This window comes from Zonotrichia albicollis, chromosome 3 (genome assembly GCF_047830755.1).
Source record: "Zonotrichia albicollis isolate bZonAlb1 chromosome 3, bZonAlb1.hap1, whole genome shotgun sequence".
NCBI classification, from domain to species: Eukaryota; Metazoa; Chordata; class Aves; order Passeriformes; family Passerellidae; genus Zonotrichia; species Zonotrichia albicollis.
In genome coordinates this window covers 110,437,594-110,458,131 of record NC_133821.1, presented here as the reverse complement: position 1 = coordinate 110,458,131, position 20,538 = coordinate 110,437,594, and the positions used below count along the sequence as shown (strand labels likewise).

Genomic DNA, 20,538 nt, shown 5'->3' with positions numbered 1-20,538 from the left:
CGGATGTGCGCCACAGGTCCTCCAAGGCGCGTACACAAACTGTTACCAGGAAAAGAGAAGGCGAAAACGCGCCTGCACCAACCAACAGGCAGCATGAGACATGTCTGCCCAGGACCGACCGACTGCGGAGATTTTTCTGTCCAACGTGTAGGAACCCAAGAGCCGGGCACATCGGGAGCTGCAGGAATCCGCCGGGGGCTGGCGGCGCACAGGACAGATTAACAAACAGGGCCGGTTCCGCTGAGGAGCCTGTCCCGGAGCCTGTCCGGGCCCGGGCCACTGCCGCAGCTCAGTCCCGGCCCGGGGTCCCGCGGCGCTGCCCCGCCCCCCACGCCTGCCGCCCGGCGCCTGCGCACCGCGCGCGCCCCCGCCCGCCCCCATCCCTTCCCTCCAGCAGCGCCGTCACGTGAGCGGCCGGGCCCGGCGCGCCGGACGCCGCGGGGGCGCGCACCGGCGGGGCAGCGGGCACGCGGCCACCACCGGGCCGGGCCGAGCCGGGGGCGACCACCTGGGCGGGGGCAGCCCACGCGCGCGCCCCCGCGGAGCTGCGCGCGCCGCCCTCCCTCCCTTTGGCGCAGCCGCCGCGTCCCTTCCCCCGCGGCCGCGGGGCAGCGCTGGGCGGCGGAGCGGGTGAGTTATTGCGGGCTGCGGCAGCGACGGGGCAGGTAGGGAGGGCAGGAGCGGGGGTGGAGGACCCCGCTGCGCTGCGCGGCGCCCCCAGCCTTCCCCGGGCCGGGCAGGGCCGGGCCGGGCCTGCGGCGGCAGAGCCGCGGCCTATGCTGGCCAGGCCCGCCCCGGGTGGCGAGGGGCGGCCCGGCGGGACGCGGCTGCTTCCACGGCGGGGCCGCGGCACGGGCTGTGCGCGGGGGCGGCGCCGCCGCTGGCTCCTGTGCGCAGGTGACCTGCGGTCCGGCCGCGGGCCCCGGGGGCTCTCCCCGGCCGCCTCGTTCTGCCCGGGTGCGGCCCCGCGGCCCCGGCGCGGTTGTTGCGGAGGCTGAGGCTGCCACCCGCGGGCCCCGGGCCGGCCAGGTCCGGCCGCCTGACATGGCGCTCTGGCCCCGGCCTCGCTGCCCGCGGCGGCCGCTCCCGCCCCGTGTCCGCGCGGGACCCTGCCGCAGGCTCCTTGCCCGGAGTCGTGTTGCTGCCGAGAGCTCTCCCACAGCGCCTTCCCTGCCCTGCAGCTGCTGCTTTTCGATTCTTCTACGTTTGTCTCTTCTCACCCCTTGAGCCGCCGATGCCTTGTTGTCCCGTACCAAAGAGAGAAACAATCACCAATTCACACCCTGCTCTTCTTGCTCTTGGTCTGACCTGTTCCGGGCGCCTCCTCCCGTCTTTTAAACTTAGCATCACCAACAATTTCTGTGTTCAACTCCTGTGTATAGTACCCACTGTAGGAAGTGCGGGAGAAAATGTGGTCATCAGCAGTGCTGTGGGATTCAGTGGCCTGGTGGTACTTCCAGATCCTTATCTGGGATGAGGTGCTGTTTCTGGGACAATGCGTTTATTGCTTGCTACTGGGATGCACGTAATAACTCTCAGGCTTTAGAAGAGGAATCGTTCATGTGATTGCGGGTGTTCATTCTGTGTGGTGTGAGCAAGGGAGACCTGTTAGAGCCGTGCGGGGAGCGTTTGGATGAAGAGCACTCTCCGGCATAGTTTAAATCAGTAAAAATAACCTATGGAGTGAAGCGTAAAAACCAGTAAGGAAAGACAGGAATCGTGGGTGACAGGAGCTATGCCATGCAAATTGTAGTTGTGGTTTCTTTTATGTAGTTGTTAATTCATTATGCACTTCTTATGCATTTGCTTTTATCAAAACGAATATTAGCATCACTGAACAGTGGAAATATTTTAGGATTGAATGTAAGGATGGTAAACATATGGCATCTCTTTATAACCACTAATTCATGGTTTGTTTTGCTTAATAAATTAATCTGTTGTGGTTTGGGACACAATGTAAGGGAGACTTGAAAACGTGGGTTTTTACATTTCTTGGAGTAATTCCACTTCTGTTTACAGTTAGTGCATGTCCTGCAATAAAACTCTTCTTTTTCTGCAACAAACAGCTTCTACTTTTAATTTCTATAGTTGGCTTTAAAGATTATGCATATAAATATGGAATTCTGAGCACCTATGTTTTTTTTCAGCTATTGTTGCCTGTTACTCAGTCATTCTGTTTTTATGTGCCTTTTACATTTGCAGAATGAAAGGGCACCTAACTACAAACCATGTTGGCTAGATTTAATTCAACACAGTGGTAAGGTGCTTTATGGAAAACAGAAACTGTGAAAATGCTAATCTACTGTATTTCTGCAACCTCTGTCTTAAAAAGAGGCTTACCTCTGCCACTTGTGTTGAGCTCAGAGTTGAGCTGATGAATTTCTTTAGTTATTTTAATTTTTTTCCATTAATTTTTCCTAGTCAACCTGAATATTGTTAAATACAAGCTTTAATGAGGGAGCCATATTATATTAGAAGCTTTTTTTATGGTAAGGGCATATTTTTGAAAGGTAATGCTATGAAGTACCAATGATAAAGTTCACTGAATTGGGGTATGAGTTCATTTTATAGAAGCGGAAAGTGAAAGATTGGGACAGCTTGTCGCATTCTCCTGGGTGGTGTCAGTATAGCTACATGATGGATGGCGTATTTCTATGAAAAACTTCACGAGGGTTAGCTGTTAAGCTTTTAACTATTGCCAATAAAAATCCCAACAAACAAACCGTAATTCTAATAGGTGTTTCCAAATGAATCTTTATGAGAGAGACACTGACAAATGCAAAAGGTATTACAAATGAAAATATTCTGTCCAGTGACTGATGAATAATCAGTGTAACCTGCTACACAGTTCAGCATTTTTTACTGTGTTCCAGCTGAAAATACTTGAAACAAGTATTGAGAAACCTGAGGGTGGAAGAGTTCAAAAGAATAGCAGTAATGGTGGAAATACAATCTATCCTCATCTTTTTACTTTCAGTGAAATGCCTCTGGGTAGTGAACTTACAAATTCCAAAGGTATATACAGCAGTGGAGAGACTCAAATGGTCCTTGATTATGCCTAATTTTTGTGGTGTTAGGTGTATTCATTGGTGGGACAGTCCAGCAAGGGAAAACAGAGTACTTAATGTTTCACAATGCAAAAAATTTGCATTTTTCATTTACGTACTCCACATTTCACACTGTGAAGGTGTTTTTTGACATAACAGAAATTTTAATGCAGCACTGTGTGCCTCTTTGGGCTATAAAGTAAGGGTGAGAGAGGTATTTTTTAACATAACTGCTAAGATGATTTTCAATGATACAACTTCATATTTTGTGATTAAGAAAAGGTTTCTCTATTCATTCTGTATTTCTTTGTCTTCTAAATAAATAATTTTTTTTTTGAAATTTACTTTTCCTTTCTGTTCACTGAGGTACACACCGATGTACAGTTATGGCTGGTGAATGAGTTATGAATAGAGAAGGTTTAACAAAGTATCTTGAGCTGTCTGCTCTCTTAAGTACCATGATAGCAAGCAGTAAGATACCTGCTCTGTCATTGAGAGGAGTAGCACATAACTTTAGATTTTAGATAGATCTTGAGAGGTGATTATAATGTCTGTTGAGATTTTAGTAGCAAGGGGTTTGTGTCAGTTGGTATCTGGAGACTTCAGAGTGAGGTAAACACAAAGATAGTATAGAAGAGCTTCTTAACAATTAGCGAAATGCTCAGATTTACATTTCTTGTTTTTTAGTCTTTAGCAGGGCTTTGTTTTGATGGCACTAAAAGCTAGATCTTAAATTTTAAATGAGGGATTAAATTAATAAATAATAAGTAGGGGGTTTACATGAGGGAACAGGTGGCATATGGATACATAATGATTCCATGTTTCAGTGTATAAGCTTGTCAGCAAAGTGTACCTAGCCCTCCTTTACAGCAGTATGGATGATTCAAATCAACCTATTTGCATACATGTTCCTGTTAGGCAGGTTTTGGCCAGTGTCCTGTTTTTTGGGAAATAAGTGAATGAGGAATGTCAAATTAAATGATGCTTAAAGATTAAAGCTCAGTAAACCATATTCTATACAAGTGTTATATCTGCCTTTTGTTTTTTTGACAAAGGATGCTGAAAGCTTCTTTTAACCCTTTCCAAACATGTTTTTGTGGCTAGATGGTCATTCATATGCTCATAGATCACATTGCTTGTTCTGTCAAAAATATTTTGTGAGTTAATTTAATTCTTGAAGACTGCCCCAGGTGATGGAATTTGAGCCAAAATGAACCAGAGTAGAATGCACATTGGTGTGAGATTGGTAAACTCACCAAAAAGATGTCAAATTGATATCTTCTTACTGATGCTGCCTCTGATGCACTGCCTGATAATGATTTTTCTCTTTAATCCCACGAGGTGTTTGGACTGTGAGCACCTTTGGGTAAAATCTCTTGCTACAGAAGATGTGGGTCCGTTCTGGCTTTTGATGCTGTGATATCCATGAACATAATGCATGCAGCTTCTGGTGCTTAAAGCATGGCAACATGGATACATGGCAACTTAGCCTTAATTTTCCATTAGATACTTGGGAGCTTAAACTTTAAAGTTTGTGTAGGAGGAAAGAGGAGAATGGCAGTAAAACGTGCATTGGGGCTTTGAAGTAACATTGTTTGGTAGGCGGGCTTTTAAGTGTCAAGGTATCAGTGAGCCCATGCAGTGGTCTGACATCCCAAATCCAGTGAACAAAGGTAGACATTTCATACCTTGAGTGTCCCTTTTGGGTTCAGTAGTTGCCACACAGCCTGAGCAAGGAGTTGTTTGGGTTTTTTTTTCAAGCTGCTTGTGTTCTTACCTCATTGCATGCCAATTAAGATGCAGTTCTTCTCTTTTGATAAAAAATTTTTGTCAGTTATTGTTCCTTTTTAATTCTTCTGTAACAGTGCTGAGTCAGCTTTTCTCTTTTGTTTTGCCGTCTAAGGTGATAGTTGTCCAAACAGCTTGTTCCTTTCGTTTAGTCTCCTTCCAGAGTTTACTAATTGAAGAAATAAATATAATATGGATCTTTTTAATGGAGTCTGTTGGAGTTGTTATGACTAGTGCTTGCTGCTGGTCTTTGGGTGTGCATGAGCACAAGGTCCAAGAGACCAAGTGTTGTATCTTGAACGTTGCAATGTCTCCCACATAGTCCAGTCAATAACTGGATGCACAAAACTTTTAAAAGCACTAGACAGATTCAGCAAATTGGAAGTGACAGACACTATTCAGAAAGGTACTTCGGTGAAATGGAAGGAATTGTAGTATTGCTGTGCTATCTTCAGCAGTTTCAGACTCATTCAGGCAGATCAATAAAGTAGATAGGCTATTCAACATCTAGGATTCTGAATATCCTAAATAAGCAGTGTGAGGTTGTTGTTTTTTTTTTTGGTTTTTTTTTTTTTTTCCTTCATTAGGTTCCCTCAGGTTTTTGCCTATCCTTGTCCCCAATTCAGGCAATTCTTTTTTTGGCAATATTTCTTTGTAGAAATGGGGTTTTTTTTTAAGTCCAGCTTTTGAGAACTTTAATAAACCAGGTTTATTTTTAATTTGACAGTTATTAAACATACAGAAGCTTCTCTTTTATATTGCTAACTTTAAAATATAAGCTAAAATATGAAAGTCAAGTCTGAAAGGTAAACAGTTATATTAAATTCACCCCCTGGCCAGAGAGGGAAGGAAAGCGAGTAATTACAGTGAAGCCTAACATATGCTTTGTAAAATAAATGATGTGTGAGTACTGTAAAAAAAAGAACAAAATGAATGTAAAGGAAAATAAAGAAAAAATAAAATATCAAGACAAATGTATCTAACATATAGATATATGTTAGATCATACATATCTAACATATATCCAAATATGTAGTTGGAAAATTAAATTTAACATGCTACTTTTTAAGGCAGACTTAGTTGAAAATGCAGTCAAGAGTATGCTTGGTGTGTCCATCAGCTGAAAACCACAAGGAATGCTTAGTGGTAAATACAAAGTGTGATCACTCCTGCCTGAGGTGGGTGTTAGATAAGATGAGAGAAACATATGGATGCAGTTGGAGATCTCCGCTAAATTATTTTTCTCTGTTGTGATTAAGAAAATAATATAACAGTAACTGAAGTAATTCTTTGCCTCTTTTGTAGACAAACTAAGCAATGAAAAAGCTTAAAGATGTGCAATATCTCTTGTCCAGTTTCTAGTCTTCCTTCCCTTCTAAGATTAGTTTGGAAGGATATGCTTGTTTGAGATCTCAGTTTCTTTTCTTAGCAAGTGATCATTCCAACTATTTAACTTTTAATTTTAAAAATTCATGTAGAACTGTTAAAGATGTAATGAAAATATGGTAAAGGGGGAGAAGATAAAAATCTGCTGTGGCAGATTCTACAGCATGTTTATTTCATACCAGATTTGTTTGGATTTGAGGCAATATTATGGCACACCTGGCTTAATAAACTAATTCACCAGTGGAAGAAATTCTTTTTTTTTAAACTGAAAGACTTAGACTGTAAAAGGAAACAATGTTGAGAGCATGAAGAAATTTTATGGTAAACATAATGTGAGGAAAATTCTAGAAGTCATATTTGGCTGTAGTGTTTTCCAGCAGGGTTGTTTATAGCGTTGGATCCCTTAATGACGTGTTGGTTGGTGAGTTACTTTGTAATTGTTGCAGTGTTACTACTGTAATTGTTGCTTCTGGTTTTGCAGTGGGGGGGACTGATAGAAGCAAATAATTTTCGAAGGTGTAAGAGAAATGTATTTAGTGAACTGAGGAGAATGCCCGCCATACTTCAAGCTTTCCTTGATGGTGAGTGAGCTCTTCTCTTACCCAGACTCCTCCTGTATGTTGCTGTGCTCCGATGCTCCAGGAAGCCAGTGGGTGGGAGTTTAACTGAGCCTCACTGGGACTTGCTCCTTTGCCTCATTTATGAACACTCCTCACTGGTTCTGTGTGCATAATTCTTTCCATATTGTGTTGCTTGTGGTTAGCTGCCCAGCGGGAAAGCCCTTGAGCTGCCGTGCGATGGGAGTCGGCTCGGTGTGCGCGGCTGCCTGCGAGGCCGCGGCCGCTGGGGTCAAGGGGAGGGCACGGCTGCGTTCCAGCGCGGTAACGCATTCTGCCTTTGAGGGGTTCGGATTAGCTTTGGAAATAAGTGAGCATGAAAATCTTAACTGTGATTTTACCTCTACCTCTGGCTATTTTTCCTGATGTTCAGAGTGTTTCAAATGCAAAATAAACCATTCAAAATTCATACACTGAAGGCATTGAGCAGGAGAAGATTTTTTTTCTTGCAGCAACTGTTTTTAATGGCTGTCTAGCTAAAGAAGTTTATATTTCATCCTCAGTCCCACAGATTTTACACTTGTTACGATAGGTAATCTAGTAATGTTAGAAATAACTTTTTAAAATAGCTTGGTAGTGTACCAATTATGTAAATAATCACAGAGTGGATTTTTGAACTAGGTAAAGCAAAAATTTGATTTTCTATATTTTGCTGGCATAAACTTTTTATTTTAAAATGGTGGAATAAGTTCTTGAATATTAGACTTTGTGCTAGTAGTATTTTTATGCAAGCCCCCTGACTTTTTGATGCAAAATTTGGGTAGAACTTAATACTTGATCATAGGTTCATGCTCCAGGAATAAAGCTTTCAGTAAAATTCCTCTTGAATTTTTTCTGCTAGCTACTTTGATGTCATTGAAGGTGTTTGTGGCCACTGCATGTATAGCTGCTTTGACAGTTACTTCTCAGTGCTTTTAGCGTTCTGAATGGCTGCATGGTAGTCTTAGAAAACTGAAGTTAACTTTTTCTTCCTCACATCACTGAAGACAGGTTAATTTCTGTCAGGGATTTTTAGCAAGAGCTTTGCTTTTTATGAAGTGGTCATCACTGCTTTGGGAACCACAATATTTGAGTATATACAAACAAACAAATATATATATTTGAGTATATACAAACAAATATATAAATGTTCTCCTATCCAGAAAAAAAGCTTGGGATATACATATATGTTATTGTGTCTTCAAAGCCAATGCCACTTTTTAATGTTAGATGCAAAAGGTTTCTTGCATTCTCGCAATATGTAGGTATTCTATTGCAGTGTAATTGCAGTGTCAATAACTGACACTTGTTAATGTCAGGGTTCACCATTATTTTATCCTGTGGCTGTTACTCTTGTGCTCATGTAATGCTAATATGAAAAAAATCTGTCATTACAGGAAGGTGCTTTAAAGTACTGTATTGGGGCATTTGTAATTATTTTCTTACTTGGAGCCATTGCATGTCTTGTAGGTTATCCTGTTGTATCAGATTGTAACTACTTGGTATAATAATAAAAACAGATTATACAGTGCGGCATAGTACTTACTCTATTAGTTTGCTTCTTCATTTGTTGCCAGATTTGGAACTTCAGAAACCATGTTTGCTGTTATAGATGCTTGTTTGTGTGGTGTGTATGCAGATGCACTGCATTTCTTGATAAAAGAAGTCCATTTTTTTTGTGAGAGTGCTTTCAAATGACAACTTGCTGCTGAACTCTGTTGTCTCTTTACTAAATGCACGTGATTCAGCTAAACTTCACTCTGGCTGCTTGGTCAGTAGGACCTTGTGTATTAGACTACTTTGTTGTGTAGAAATTGTGTGTAGAAATTGGAGAGATAACAAGCTCTGCAGAGACACAGAGCATATATATTCTATATCTGACCATCACTTTGTTCTGAGCTGCCCTATGGGAGAAGGAAGAAAGACTGGTATGTTTGAAAATAAAACCCCAACAACCCACAACCCAACAAAACCCCACAAACAACAACAACAACAAAAAAAAAAACCTAATAAACCCCACCCAAACAAAAGGAAACACCATTTGTGTTAAACCTGTAGTTTTTGTAATTTTGTGAAATAAAATGCACAAATATGGTTGAAGTTGTAGCAGAGCCCTTACATGTCTCTGGCTAGGATATTCCCAGTTGATTGCTAAAACAGAAATGCCCCATTAATGTGTCTAAGGAAGCATACTTAATGTTCTATTAAACATGAGTAAGTACTGGATTTATTTAGTGGCAGGTTGCTGGAATAACCATCTAGAAAGTAGTTCAAGCACTGCAAACTCCAATTCTCACTTGTCATTTTCCTTTAATTAGTGTGTTCATTCTAAAAAAATAATTATCTCATGTGGGAGGAGGATGATGAAAGAAGGAGCAGGATACTTATTTGTGTCCTTTTGCTGTTTCCAAAAGCTTTAACAGCCTTATGTGCCAAAAACTGGACTTTCAGACTATCCTGTTTGCCAGATTAAGCCAGGCAGTACTGCGCTGCTCCATTTTCCTTACCTGTCTGATCATATTTATTATGGTTATCTTTCTCCACTTTGAGGATATGCTAAAGCAAAACTTCCAAAGTATTTTGCTGACTTTTTTTCCATTCTTAGTTTCCATGTTTAGTTATACATACTTAATAGTTAAGTCTTTGCTTCAGTACTTGCACTTCTGCTGCATTGCAAAGAAGATCTAGAAAATAAAGAATTCCTTGTAAAATGCAGTTGCCATCTCTGTATACAATTCCTTATGTAAACTTCCAGACATTCATCTAAATGTCTTCAAAGTTGAAGTTTCAAAAGGCTCCTCCTTTTGATGCCAGCTCAGAATTCTCATGTACTTGATTGAAATCAGATTTTTTGTATAAAATTGATGTAATTTTATTGACTGTGTTGATCGATGAAAAATAGTAGAAATAAAACCTTGCTGTTTGAAAATACTAACTTGCTATGAAGTATATGGTAGTTGCTCTTTGAACAGAAATATAGTTCTTCTCAGTAGTACACCATATTAATAGTATGGCGTGCTCTGGAACCTTCTCAGCTCCATTGATGGTAGTGGAAGCTGACCTCACATTTGTCCATTTAAAAAGAAGAAAGTCATGCTCATAGTGCTGCTATCTTCAAGTTCACTTGTTCTTGATATCCTCCTCCTCTAGTGTCCTATCCGCTTGGGGTGGTTAAGATTTAAACAAATTTTTGAAAGAAGTTGTTTAGTTACCTTTGTTATTCACACTCTGTAGAAATATCAGCATTCAGATGCTGATAGAGGAGATTAGCATGGAATTTCTTTTAAAAATAATTAGGGAATTGATTTTTAGTTATGATTTTTAGTGGGCCATACTAAGCCATAAGCAGTTTTTTATTTGTTTTTATAATTCTTAAATACCTTAAGCATTCTTTATAAAACACAAGAGCCAAAAAATTTGCTGGTGTCTTAGGTGTTTTACAGTTTGTAGCTTATTTTCTTATGGTATTTTTCTTGTCTTTCTATAGGACTGAAAGACACACAGGAGTCTTCATGGATATAGTTGATACATTTAACCATTTAATTCCTACTGAACAATTAGATGATGTCCTATTTCTAGAATCCAACCTGGAGAATGAAGTCTGTGAGGATTTTAGTACAAGTCAGAATGTCTTAGAGGATTCGCTGAAGAACATGCTCAGCGATAAGGATCCTATGCTAGGATCTGCAAGTGCCCAGTTCTGTTTGCCTGTTTTGGATAGCAATGACCCCAATTTCCAGATGCCTTGTTCTACAGGTAAATCTTACAATTTTTTAAGATTACAATTTAAAATACAGTTTCACTCTAGTACCAACCCTTTTTCATAACTTAGAAATAAGAAGTTGGGATTTCTGTCACCTTGCTGCCCTTTATCAATGCACTTCATACATGCCTGGCATGTAAACTATGTGCAGGAATTGTTAATTTTGTAGTATAACAATAGAGGAAAGCTCCTTGTGTGGCTCAGAAATAGCCTAGGCCTTGTCTGTCAGTTACTTCCAATGAGAGTCAAGGTTTGTTTAGTGTAGGTAGTGACCTGATCACTGAAGTCACTGGTTGGCTCAAAAAATAGCATATTTCTGGAGTAGCAGTCGGAGCAGGAGAGTTATACAAATTACTGACATCAGGGTTGCTCTGTTAATGCTAGGCCTTCTGGTACTGAGCTGTTTCTGGATTCTGGGTGCTTCTGGTTGGCTTCAAGACCTTGGAATGATCATAAAATTATTTTTTACTGTTTGGAATATCTGATTTGGGAACAATTTAGATCAAAGTTTTAAATAAAAATAATCTTAGAATTTATTGAGTAATTTTAGAAGATTAAAAAAAAGGGATGATCCAATCCCTAAAATTATTAATTTTTATGAAGAATTGGAATAATTGTACTGAATTTGATGCTACAGACAAAAATATACTCTGTTCTTAGTGGTTTTCTTTATTTGACTGGAAGTTTAAAAAACATAATTTTTTAGCTTCATTACTAGAAGTGTTGTAGATCATTGCAGTTACATTATTATCTCAATATTTAATTTTTTTGAGTAAGTTTTATAACTGCTTCTGAAAATCTTCATAATTTCCTTATGTATATTTTACTGTTACTGACAGACTAAATTTTCACCTTCACCAAATTAGGTGGTATTACATAATGGAAAACTATAAATCAAAGATTATACTGTTTAAAGTAATGAAAAAGTGCGCTATCAAGCCAAAACATATTTGGCATTTTTTTCCTACTTCAGAAGAACATTTTTGAGGCCATCCTTAATGCTTTGGTGTACTCTTGCAATAGTCTGTATTCCTACACATTTTTCTCTGTAGCCTGCCAAACAAAAATCGTATCCCTTTTAAAATGCATAAGGCCATATAATGTACACAACTAAACCAAATTCCCCCTCACTTGCAAATTCATTTGTTATATTGCATCCTGTGCATCCTCCAGCAAACCTGTACTGCATTTAAAATTCTTGAATTAACTCATAGGGTACAGCTGGAAGGTATGGACGAACTTTCAGGTGCTTCCTGCCATGTATTTGTCCTGAAAGTGATCAGTAGTGCAGTAATTAGTACTATTACTACTTAAATAATCAAAATTAATCTTTAAGGTCCTTAAAAATAGTTGAATGAATGCATTTTTTTAGGGGCTGCTTTTTCAGGCTGTCAGAAGACTAAGGGATTCAAAGCTGATTTGGTTTATGAATTTAATGTTTTATTTTTAAATCTGAAAGCACCAGTAGAGCTACATTTCAGTAAAGAAATTAAACTGTGTAATTTGGCATTAATGTAGGTATCCAAAAGAACATGAAATGTTCTTGCTGTTGCTTGTTCTTTGTAGTTCTTGATAAGAACTGTCCTTACTCTGACATGGTAGGACTGCAGTATGTGCTTAAAATTTTATAGTTAAGAATAACGATTATCAGTTCAAAGTATGGTTTCTTTGTTTGTCTTTTTTCCTTGAAAGTTCATATGGTTGTGATTTAGTTGATTTTTCTGACACTATTGGTGATCTAACACTGCTGATGTAGTCTGCTGGTAAGAATGTGGTTATTCAAGGTGGTAGCACCTCTGTATGAATTAAGCCATGCAAAAGCTGTTTTTCCCAGTTTAGGTGGAAGGTCATCTGTACACCAAGTTCAATTTGTCTAGAAAGTAAAAAAGCATAACTCTCCTGACAAAACTTGCTTTAATGTATTCTATATTTTGCATAACCCATGCCTAGACTATTAAACAGTTTAAGAAAAGGAACAAACTGCTCATGGAAATTAATTCACAGGATCAGCAAAAGACAGATTTATCATATTTGATGCTTCTTGTATTGTAGAATTCTGTTTTGTAGAAGTTTTAAAGTGGCGCATATTTCATGCTACAGCTTACTTGACTGCTGTGAGCAAGCAGAAGAGAGAAAGGTAGCAATAGTTAAACTGAGGACAGGTGTTGTAGCTAAAATAGTAATCAGGTCTTCTAGATAAAATGGAGGAGCAGAAGGCATGGCTTCCTAATTCTTCTTTGAAAGCAGATTTGAGCTGAGTTCAGGAGTAGAAAACCTAGGCACAAACAAAATACTATCTTTATGTGCTTTAACCCAGCTGTGTAAGTGTGAAATTTCTTATGTGGACATATGAGTATATGAGCAGGGCTTGATTCAGGCCCACTTCTTACCCACATGCCTACTTTCTCAAGACTGTGACATTTTCTCTGCTTTATTTTATGTTGTTTTTGTTTTCAAAAGCAAAACCTCTTCTCTCTTGCTCTTAAGTTGGTTTTGAGTGTGGGTTTTGCCTCCTGCTCTTTTTTTATTGCTGCATGGGCATCAATTTTTGTTGGTAGTTTTTACTGGCCTGATCCAAAGTTGTTACTCATCAATATGTTTTGCTCAGCTTTAGGGTTTATATTGTGCATCATTCATCAAGAACTAAGCTTTTTGTTAATACTAAGCTCTTTTTTTTTGGTGAGTTACCTCTTACCTGACTGTATGTGATGGGTACTGGTAGCAATTGATTGTATGTCCTTTAGACAGTTCAAGTGCATGCCTGTAAGAAATGCAGAGACATGTATCTAGAAAACACAGGTTTTGTATGTTGAATTATAATTACATCTCTTGGGGAGAATAGTAGCATGGGATCATAGAATGATGTGGTTTGCAAGGGACCTCTCAAGGTTTTCTAGTTCAGCCCCTCTGCAATGTTCGTGTTCAACTAGATCAGGTTGCTCATAGCCCAGTTCAACCTGACTTTGGAAGTTCCCAGGCACGGGGCATCCACTGTTTTTCTGGGCAACCTCTTTCAGTGTTTCACCACCCTCATAATAAAAAAGTTCTCCCTTACATCCAATCTGAAGCTATTCTCTTTTAGTTTAAAACCATTACCCTTGTCCTGTCTCTACAGACCGAGCTAAAAAGTCTGTTCTTATAAGCCCCTTCTAAGTATTAAAAGGCTGCAATAAGGTGTCCACATATTCTCCAGGCAAATAACCCCAACTCTGCCAGCCTTTCTTCAAAGGACAGGTGCTCCAGCCCTCCACTCATTTTTGGGGCCTCCTCTGGACACGCTTCACCAGGTCCATACCTTTTTTGTACTGAGGGTCTCAGTCAGCAGTACTGGTACATGACAAATAGAAGAACTGTGACAATGGGTGTTTTTTGCCTATCTATTGATAGGCAGAACTATATCAGTACCAATAAAGCAGTCTCATGTTTATCTCTTGGCCTGAATCCAGATTGTGCTAGATTGAGATAGTTTCTTTAGTTAGATGACAAACAAAGTTGGTCAAAGATCAGCAGAAACCAAAGACAAAACAGCCCAAACTTGCTGAGCTTGCTCTATAATTGCCACTGAGTAACAGAATGAGGTGAGAGTAATAATATAAGGTTATCTTTCCAGCTTTGATTGAATAATTACATATTTAGAGAAGAGAACAAGATTCTTTGTGGGTGATCCTGGTTATAGCTTTGAGCAGAGGTAGACATAACTCTGTGATTCTCACAAGCTGAATAGGGTAGAGGTCAAATTATGCTGCAGTCCTTTTAGAATGTGTTAGTGAAGGGTAACTGCTAAACTATAAAGATGTAGTTAGGTTGCTGGTTTATGGAGCTAGACTGAGAAGAATATTGGTCTTACAGCACAGTTAAAAAGTTCTGCTGCCTCTGTGAATTAAGGTACAAACTATCCAAAACTTAATCATTGCAGCTCAAAGGAGCTTAGCAATTATGGAGGGCTCTTCCTGTCCTGAAGTAGGTATCAGCTGAAAGACATTGTGTCAGTAGTAGAAATTGATATAACTGCTCTCCTTGCCTGTTAAAGGACAGAATTGGACAAAATGAAACTTTTGAGAAATAAATGAAATCCAAATTCTTGAAGCAATCAGAAGTGTCCCAAATCATGTTTTAGGTGCTTCTCTGTTTCTTTTTGTTCATTTGCTTAGGTGGTTGTTCATACAAGCTGTGCATGACCAGTGTAGAAAATTATATTGTGTAGAACAGCTCTTGGCCATCTTAAATGTTTGAGTGGTGAGTGGGTGTGGAAGCATGCTTTTGGTGTTGTGTTGATTTCTTTACCTTATTGAGCAATTCATTGATAAGAAGTGGAAATGCTGAAGTCTAGAATAGGACAGAATTCTTTTAAGAGCAACACACTTATTTCAACTTTGAATGGTACCCTAGTGATAGGTTTTCTGTTTTGTTTTGTTCTTGCTGGAAGACATGCTAGAAACTTATCCACCTGTGAACATAGCAGGTCATACTGGTTGCATGCCAGTGAGCTAAATAACTTAGCATTCATAATAAATTGGTAATTCTAGGTAAATTGAATTGGTAATCACAAACTGTGTAGCTTTTCAGGATGTCATTTACTGGGGTAGTTTGATTTGTTATATTTATAATACAGGGAATGGAATTTTAATTGCTTATCATCTGGAGACATTTCTAGATTTCATATTAAAATCAAGCTTTTTACTAATTTAGTTTATGGGTATGTTTATCAAATCAGGTACTTACCAGAAATGATAAAGACTGCTGCTGTAAGAATCACAAAATGTGTTAGGGACATCTTTTTAATTGCCCTTTTTTTCTGTCCCTCTGGATTGCTGCTGGGAAAGTGTTTCCCTGAAGTGCAGTCTGCTTTTTCTGGTTTTATCCTGTGTTTTCATGAGTATTGTTAAAAGCAGCATTACCTCTGCTAAAGTCATTATTAGCTACTGAATCTTTGAAGCCAAACCAATTTTTCTGACTACAAATACTCTTTTCTTTAGCTGCGTGATGTCTAGCTCTGTTAGGCATTTTGGGCTCTTTTCACTAAAGCCAAATGTACATGTATTTTTCCTCCTACATTTGAAGTAATTTTGAATGTGACTTTGAGATTCCAAAATTTGGTTTACAGTTGTTTCTCTCAGTTTTCTTACCTCTTTATGCCTTCCTTCTTCCAAGCTATCCATAGAGCAGCTACACAGTGTTTTATGACCAAGGTAGTAACTTTTCTGTATAAAATTTAAATGTATTGTATTGGTCTTGAAAATCTGGAGAATAGTTTGTGCCTTTTTCTGTTTATATTCCCCAGTGTAGGTCCTTCTGAAGTATTTAGTATGCCTTTGGATCAGTTTCATGGGTGGAGAGAGGTTGGATCTGTACTAAGATTTGCAAAGCAATTTCGATTAGCTCTCTGATTTGTAAATACATGAAGACTCCCTTCTTAATAAAATTAATTAATTTACATTGAAGTGCTTGGTTTGATGTGATGATTTTACTTTGTTGAAATTTGTTTTTCTGCTCCTTATTTCCAGTGTAACAGGCTTGTGTCTCTAAGAACCACTATTCAGTAAGCTTGTGATGTAGCTCCATCTTTTTAATAAAATGGGCATGCAGTCCTCTGTCAAGATACATGCTGTATTAAGTTTATTTATCCTAGTTGATTTTCATACATCTTTATTCTAAAGACTGTAAAATTACCTCTTAACATCACAGACATTAATGGAGAATGGGAGCAAGTGTTTGGTTAATATTTCATGTTACTTACTGTGATTCTTTTCTTGCACCGGACAGTCAGCTCAAAGTACTTGCAGGCAAATTCTCATTTCAATAGATTACAGGCAAACTTTTGTAAAACAGTTGGAATTTGATGTTTCCTTATGTAAGTTACATCATCAGTCACATAATTTCTCTTGAAAATATGTCTTCTTTTAGCAGAAAGTATTTTTAATCTTGTTTCTTGAACATGTGCATCACAAATGTCAATAGGAAAAAGGTTTCTCAGAGAAAGTATACCATCCTCATTTACGATCTTGGGACTTACTGACAAAATATCACTATCTTTATATGTTTTGTTGTTTCACTGGAGTTTATTGGCTCTTCTGAAGGCTTACCTGGATGTGTTAGTTACTGCTTTAGACTGTAACTGTTCTTTTTATTGAAGAATTATGTTACATCTCTGTGTTGTTATTCCCATGTAATGCAGAAATTTTACAATGTTCAACCATTTCCATATAATCTGTGATGTTTATATAGAGTCTGCTGTGGATTTGCACATTCCGGCCATTAGTGTGATTCAGCTGGACACAGTGCAAAGCAGGAGCAACAGTGATGTTCTATTTGGTGTGCTTACCTAAGCAAAACAAATCCAGTACTAACATCTACAGAGAAAAAATTTATTTCTACACTTTATATTTACCTTGGTCAGTGTGTCAAAAAACTAAGTATTTCTGTCTTAGTTTTGGCTCAAAATAATGGAAGAAAGTCTTATGTTAATAAACATAAAGATTTATAAACATAGTTTTTGATGCTGTATTTAGGGGTTTTTCCTTCTCCTTACCTCCTCTTTTACCAGAAAGTAAGGCTTGTTTTCTTAAGTTTTACATTGCTAAAAAGTTTAAAAATGGTCACGCTTTTGTTTTAGCATAGGGAAAGCACTGCTTTAAATTTGCAAGTAGACTGTTTTTACTGAATATTGTTCTATTATGGTATAACATATATAAAAGTGAGTCAGCAGTACAGCCCAGCAGTTTAGAAGTTCAGATACTTTGCAAGTAATGGAGAAACTCAAAATAGTAAGGTGAAGGTCAGTGGTGCCTTTTCCAGTATAAATATGCTGAATGTGACTAAATATGTTGAATGTGACTCGTACTTTTCTTATTTGCAGTCTGTTCAGTTGTACACTGGTGTACAACTCTTCTGTTCAGATAAGTTCTTTCTTTATTCCTTTTTTATTTTTTTTTCTTTTAATTTCTATACTTGATGCTGAGATAATATTTAGTTATTTGTTACTGAGATCATCTCTGCTTTTTTTGTTCTTTCTGATTTTGCTTTTGTTGGTTTACCTTTCTTAGGGTTGGTTCTTTACCTCCACTTCCGCTTCATAATTTACTTTTCTAGTCTTCTTTGTATCTATTGCTGTTCTCTGTCATTTTTCTCTTTCCAGCAGGGTCTGTGTGGAATGCTCCTCATCAGGAGCCTCATGAGACTGTCTTTACTAGCTGAGTTGTAGCTCAGGTGGTTTGAAATTAGCAAGATTCTGTGCTTCAATTCCTCTGTAAAATTAAAGCTACAGCACAGAGTCTTGTAAGTATGAAAATACTTTAATTCTAATATTTCACACTGTCTGTCAATAATGGACTGAATGTGTCTCTTGTTATTAAGAAGGGAGGGTGTAGAAATTCCGTAACTTGAGCGAGAACATTGTAAAGGCCAAGACTAATGTCAGCCCTTTAATATGCTCCAAAGTTGTTTGAGAAGCTGTTCTAGTAGTTTTTATTTTTCATTCTGTCTTCAATAGTTTAGTAATTTAGTTCTCACAGAAAGAACAGAAGTGGATGTGAAAGGAGTCTCTTTTGTCACAGTCTGTTCCCAAAAGCCAGTTTTGTGTGTTGCAGGAACACTATGAAAACACAAATACCAAAGTGCAGAGCTGCTGGGAGAATATAATCTTTGAGAACATGAGAATGGGCAGCTGAAGTTAGAGTGAGCGTCCTTCTCATTCAGGTTTCCATCTTAGACAATAGCTAGTATTAGATATCTACTGGGAAAATGTCTAATAGGTCAGTTACAATGTAATTTTTTTGCTAGTGTGTCCAGTATGTAGTTTATAGCAAATAAGGGATTAAGGAACACTCTTGAGTGGAGTAAGACCAAATTTATCAGCCTCATGCACCTTGCATGTGCTATCTGTATGTTTGTAAACACACGCAGATAAAAAGGTGGCTCTCTGGATTGGAGAGTAGAAGTGGACAGTAATTTCCACAAACACTTTCCTTGTAACTGATGTGTACAATGCTCTAACTAAAAATATTGGTTAAAATAAAATAAATGACCATAAATTGTTAGCTTGAGAAACTCCCTAGTTTTCAGCTCCTGGCACCCATCTGATTACAGAGGTTCAGAATGCTGATTGCCTGGTGCCATGATCAGCCTTCCTTAAGAGGCTGTTAAAAAACTTTCTAATATTATAAATTCTAACATGTTGCTTGGTTACTTTGTTTTTTCATTGTTTTTTAAAAATTGCAGTAATACCAAACTTGAGAAGGACCAGAAGTTGACAGATTTTCTGAGATGGTCTAAAAATTCTAACAATTTTTAATTTAACTCCTTGCTTTTTTACTTTTCTGATTGATGTGTTAATTTATATAATTTTAAGTGAGCAATTTTTAGAAATTTTTAGATATCTTATATGTGTCATGTGAGTTTATCTTAAAAATGCTTCAAGGTTTGTGTCTTAGTAGTGAAAAACAGTCATGCTTGATTGTTGGGAGTCTGTTATATTTGTTAGACCTTCCTGTGTGTTTTGTAAAGTCACTTGGGTGTTTGGCTTGATCTTGCAAATTTTGCATCTCATGGGGCCCAGGATTCATTAATTACACATAGGATCTTTAACTAGGAGAGGCTACCACTGCAAGAACCAAATTTAGAGCAAGTGAGGAGAATGGCTGGTGTAGTGACCTGACTGCCTCTTAGGAAACCTGTTTTCAGGAGCAACCTCTGGGACCTTCCTCAGGTTAGTGGAGGATAGGAGTTCACCAATGGCAATTTCCCCGTCTCTCCTGGGAGGTTAAGTGCTTGCTACACTTGAAGTTCTCTTCCAAAACCACATTACAGGCACAGATACGTGGTATGGGTGGGGCTGAGAATTTTAAAATGGTATCCTGTCAGAAAACTGTGATTTTTACACTCTTCACTTCTGGATCAGCTCTTTCTGCTGTTTACCTTTCTTCACTTTCTCTTAGGTGGGAAGGGACAGTGAGGGGCAGCTGATCCTCTAGGACTGGGGACATTCCTGTGGCAAAAAAAAACCAATAAAAATGTGAGTCCACAAAAAAGCTATGAGGACTATCTGCAGAAGTTTTAAGCTATGGGTGATGGCTTCTTCTACACTGAAACTGCCTCACATGAGAATTTTCTGACCTTTATTTCTTCTTTTTTTTTCTCTCTTTTGTTTGATTTTAGATGGCCAGTTTATTTATTTTTTTAATGTCTCTTGCCCGGTCTTGCTCAGCATTGTAGCTGCAACACTTTTTGATCATTTTAAGTTTTAGGCTCTTTTTTGTTTGTTTGTTTTTTCCAGTTACTGGCCTTGATGATACTATGGATGAAGAAGGAGTTAAAGAGAGTGGTAATGACACCATTGATGACGATGAGCTTGCCTTACCTAATAGGAATTTGAGAAGCCGTGCTGAAGAAGCGTCAGTCACATCGCCGAGGAAATCACCACGTTTAATGGCACAAGGTGATTACTGATTGTGTTTGCACATTTGAAGTAAATCAAATCTTTAAAATCCCATCCCAACATTTATACATTTAACTTGGTTGTGTGAATTCCAATATAGAAACTTCCTTTTTCATATGCTGCAGCTAGAAGCTGGCATCCATAGGATATGAGTCAATTAGAATTCCTCTTTAATAAATATTTATTGTCTTCCTTATGGTCATTAAACTAATTTTTGAGATTTTGATCCTTTCACCTACATAAGATGACTAATGTCGTTCTTCACTAACAAAAGCATGATGGAGTTGCAAAACAGCATTGGAATATTAGGTTAGCATGTCTCTTATTTTCAGGTAAAGTTTTGATTCTATTTTTATTAGCATATTCTCTTTTTACTTTGAATTAGGTTATAGTAATTGCAGTCAGAAAGTCTTTAATCCAAATATCTCAAGATACCTAATATTTTATTAAAATATTTTAATTCTTTCTGTTAGCTAATTTATTATAGTTACAGGATTTCTAACTTGTTGAACTGGAGTTATTTACT

The 20,538-nt window shown here is 38.5% G+C and overlaps 1 protein-coding gene across 4 annotated transcripts in view; it reads left to right on the top strand.

Moving 5' to 3' along the window:
- The first annotated feature begins 369 nt into the window (after positions 1-369).
- The window catches only part of PHF3 (PHD finger protein 3), a 62,510-nt gene continuing 42,341 nt past the window's right edge, over positions 370-20,538 (top strand). Inside the window, exons 1-3 of one of the 4 annotated variants that reach the window (XM_014264935.3) lie at positions 370-630; positions 10,304-10,572; positions 19,851-20,012. In XM_014264935.3, the coding sequence (XP_014120410.2) occupies positions 10,329-10,572; positions 19,851-20,012 (406 nt within the window). In that variant the 5' untranslated portion in view covers positions 370-630; positions 10,304-10,328. Of the gene's footprint in view, positions 631-10,303; positions 10,573-17,714; positions 17,855-19,850; positions 20,013-20,538 lie in introns of those variants that run through there. The other 3 variants (XM_026791589.2, XM_074538462.1, XM_014264932.3) reach the window with 3 other exon arrangements.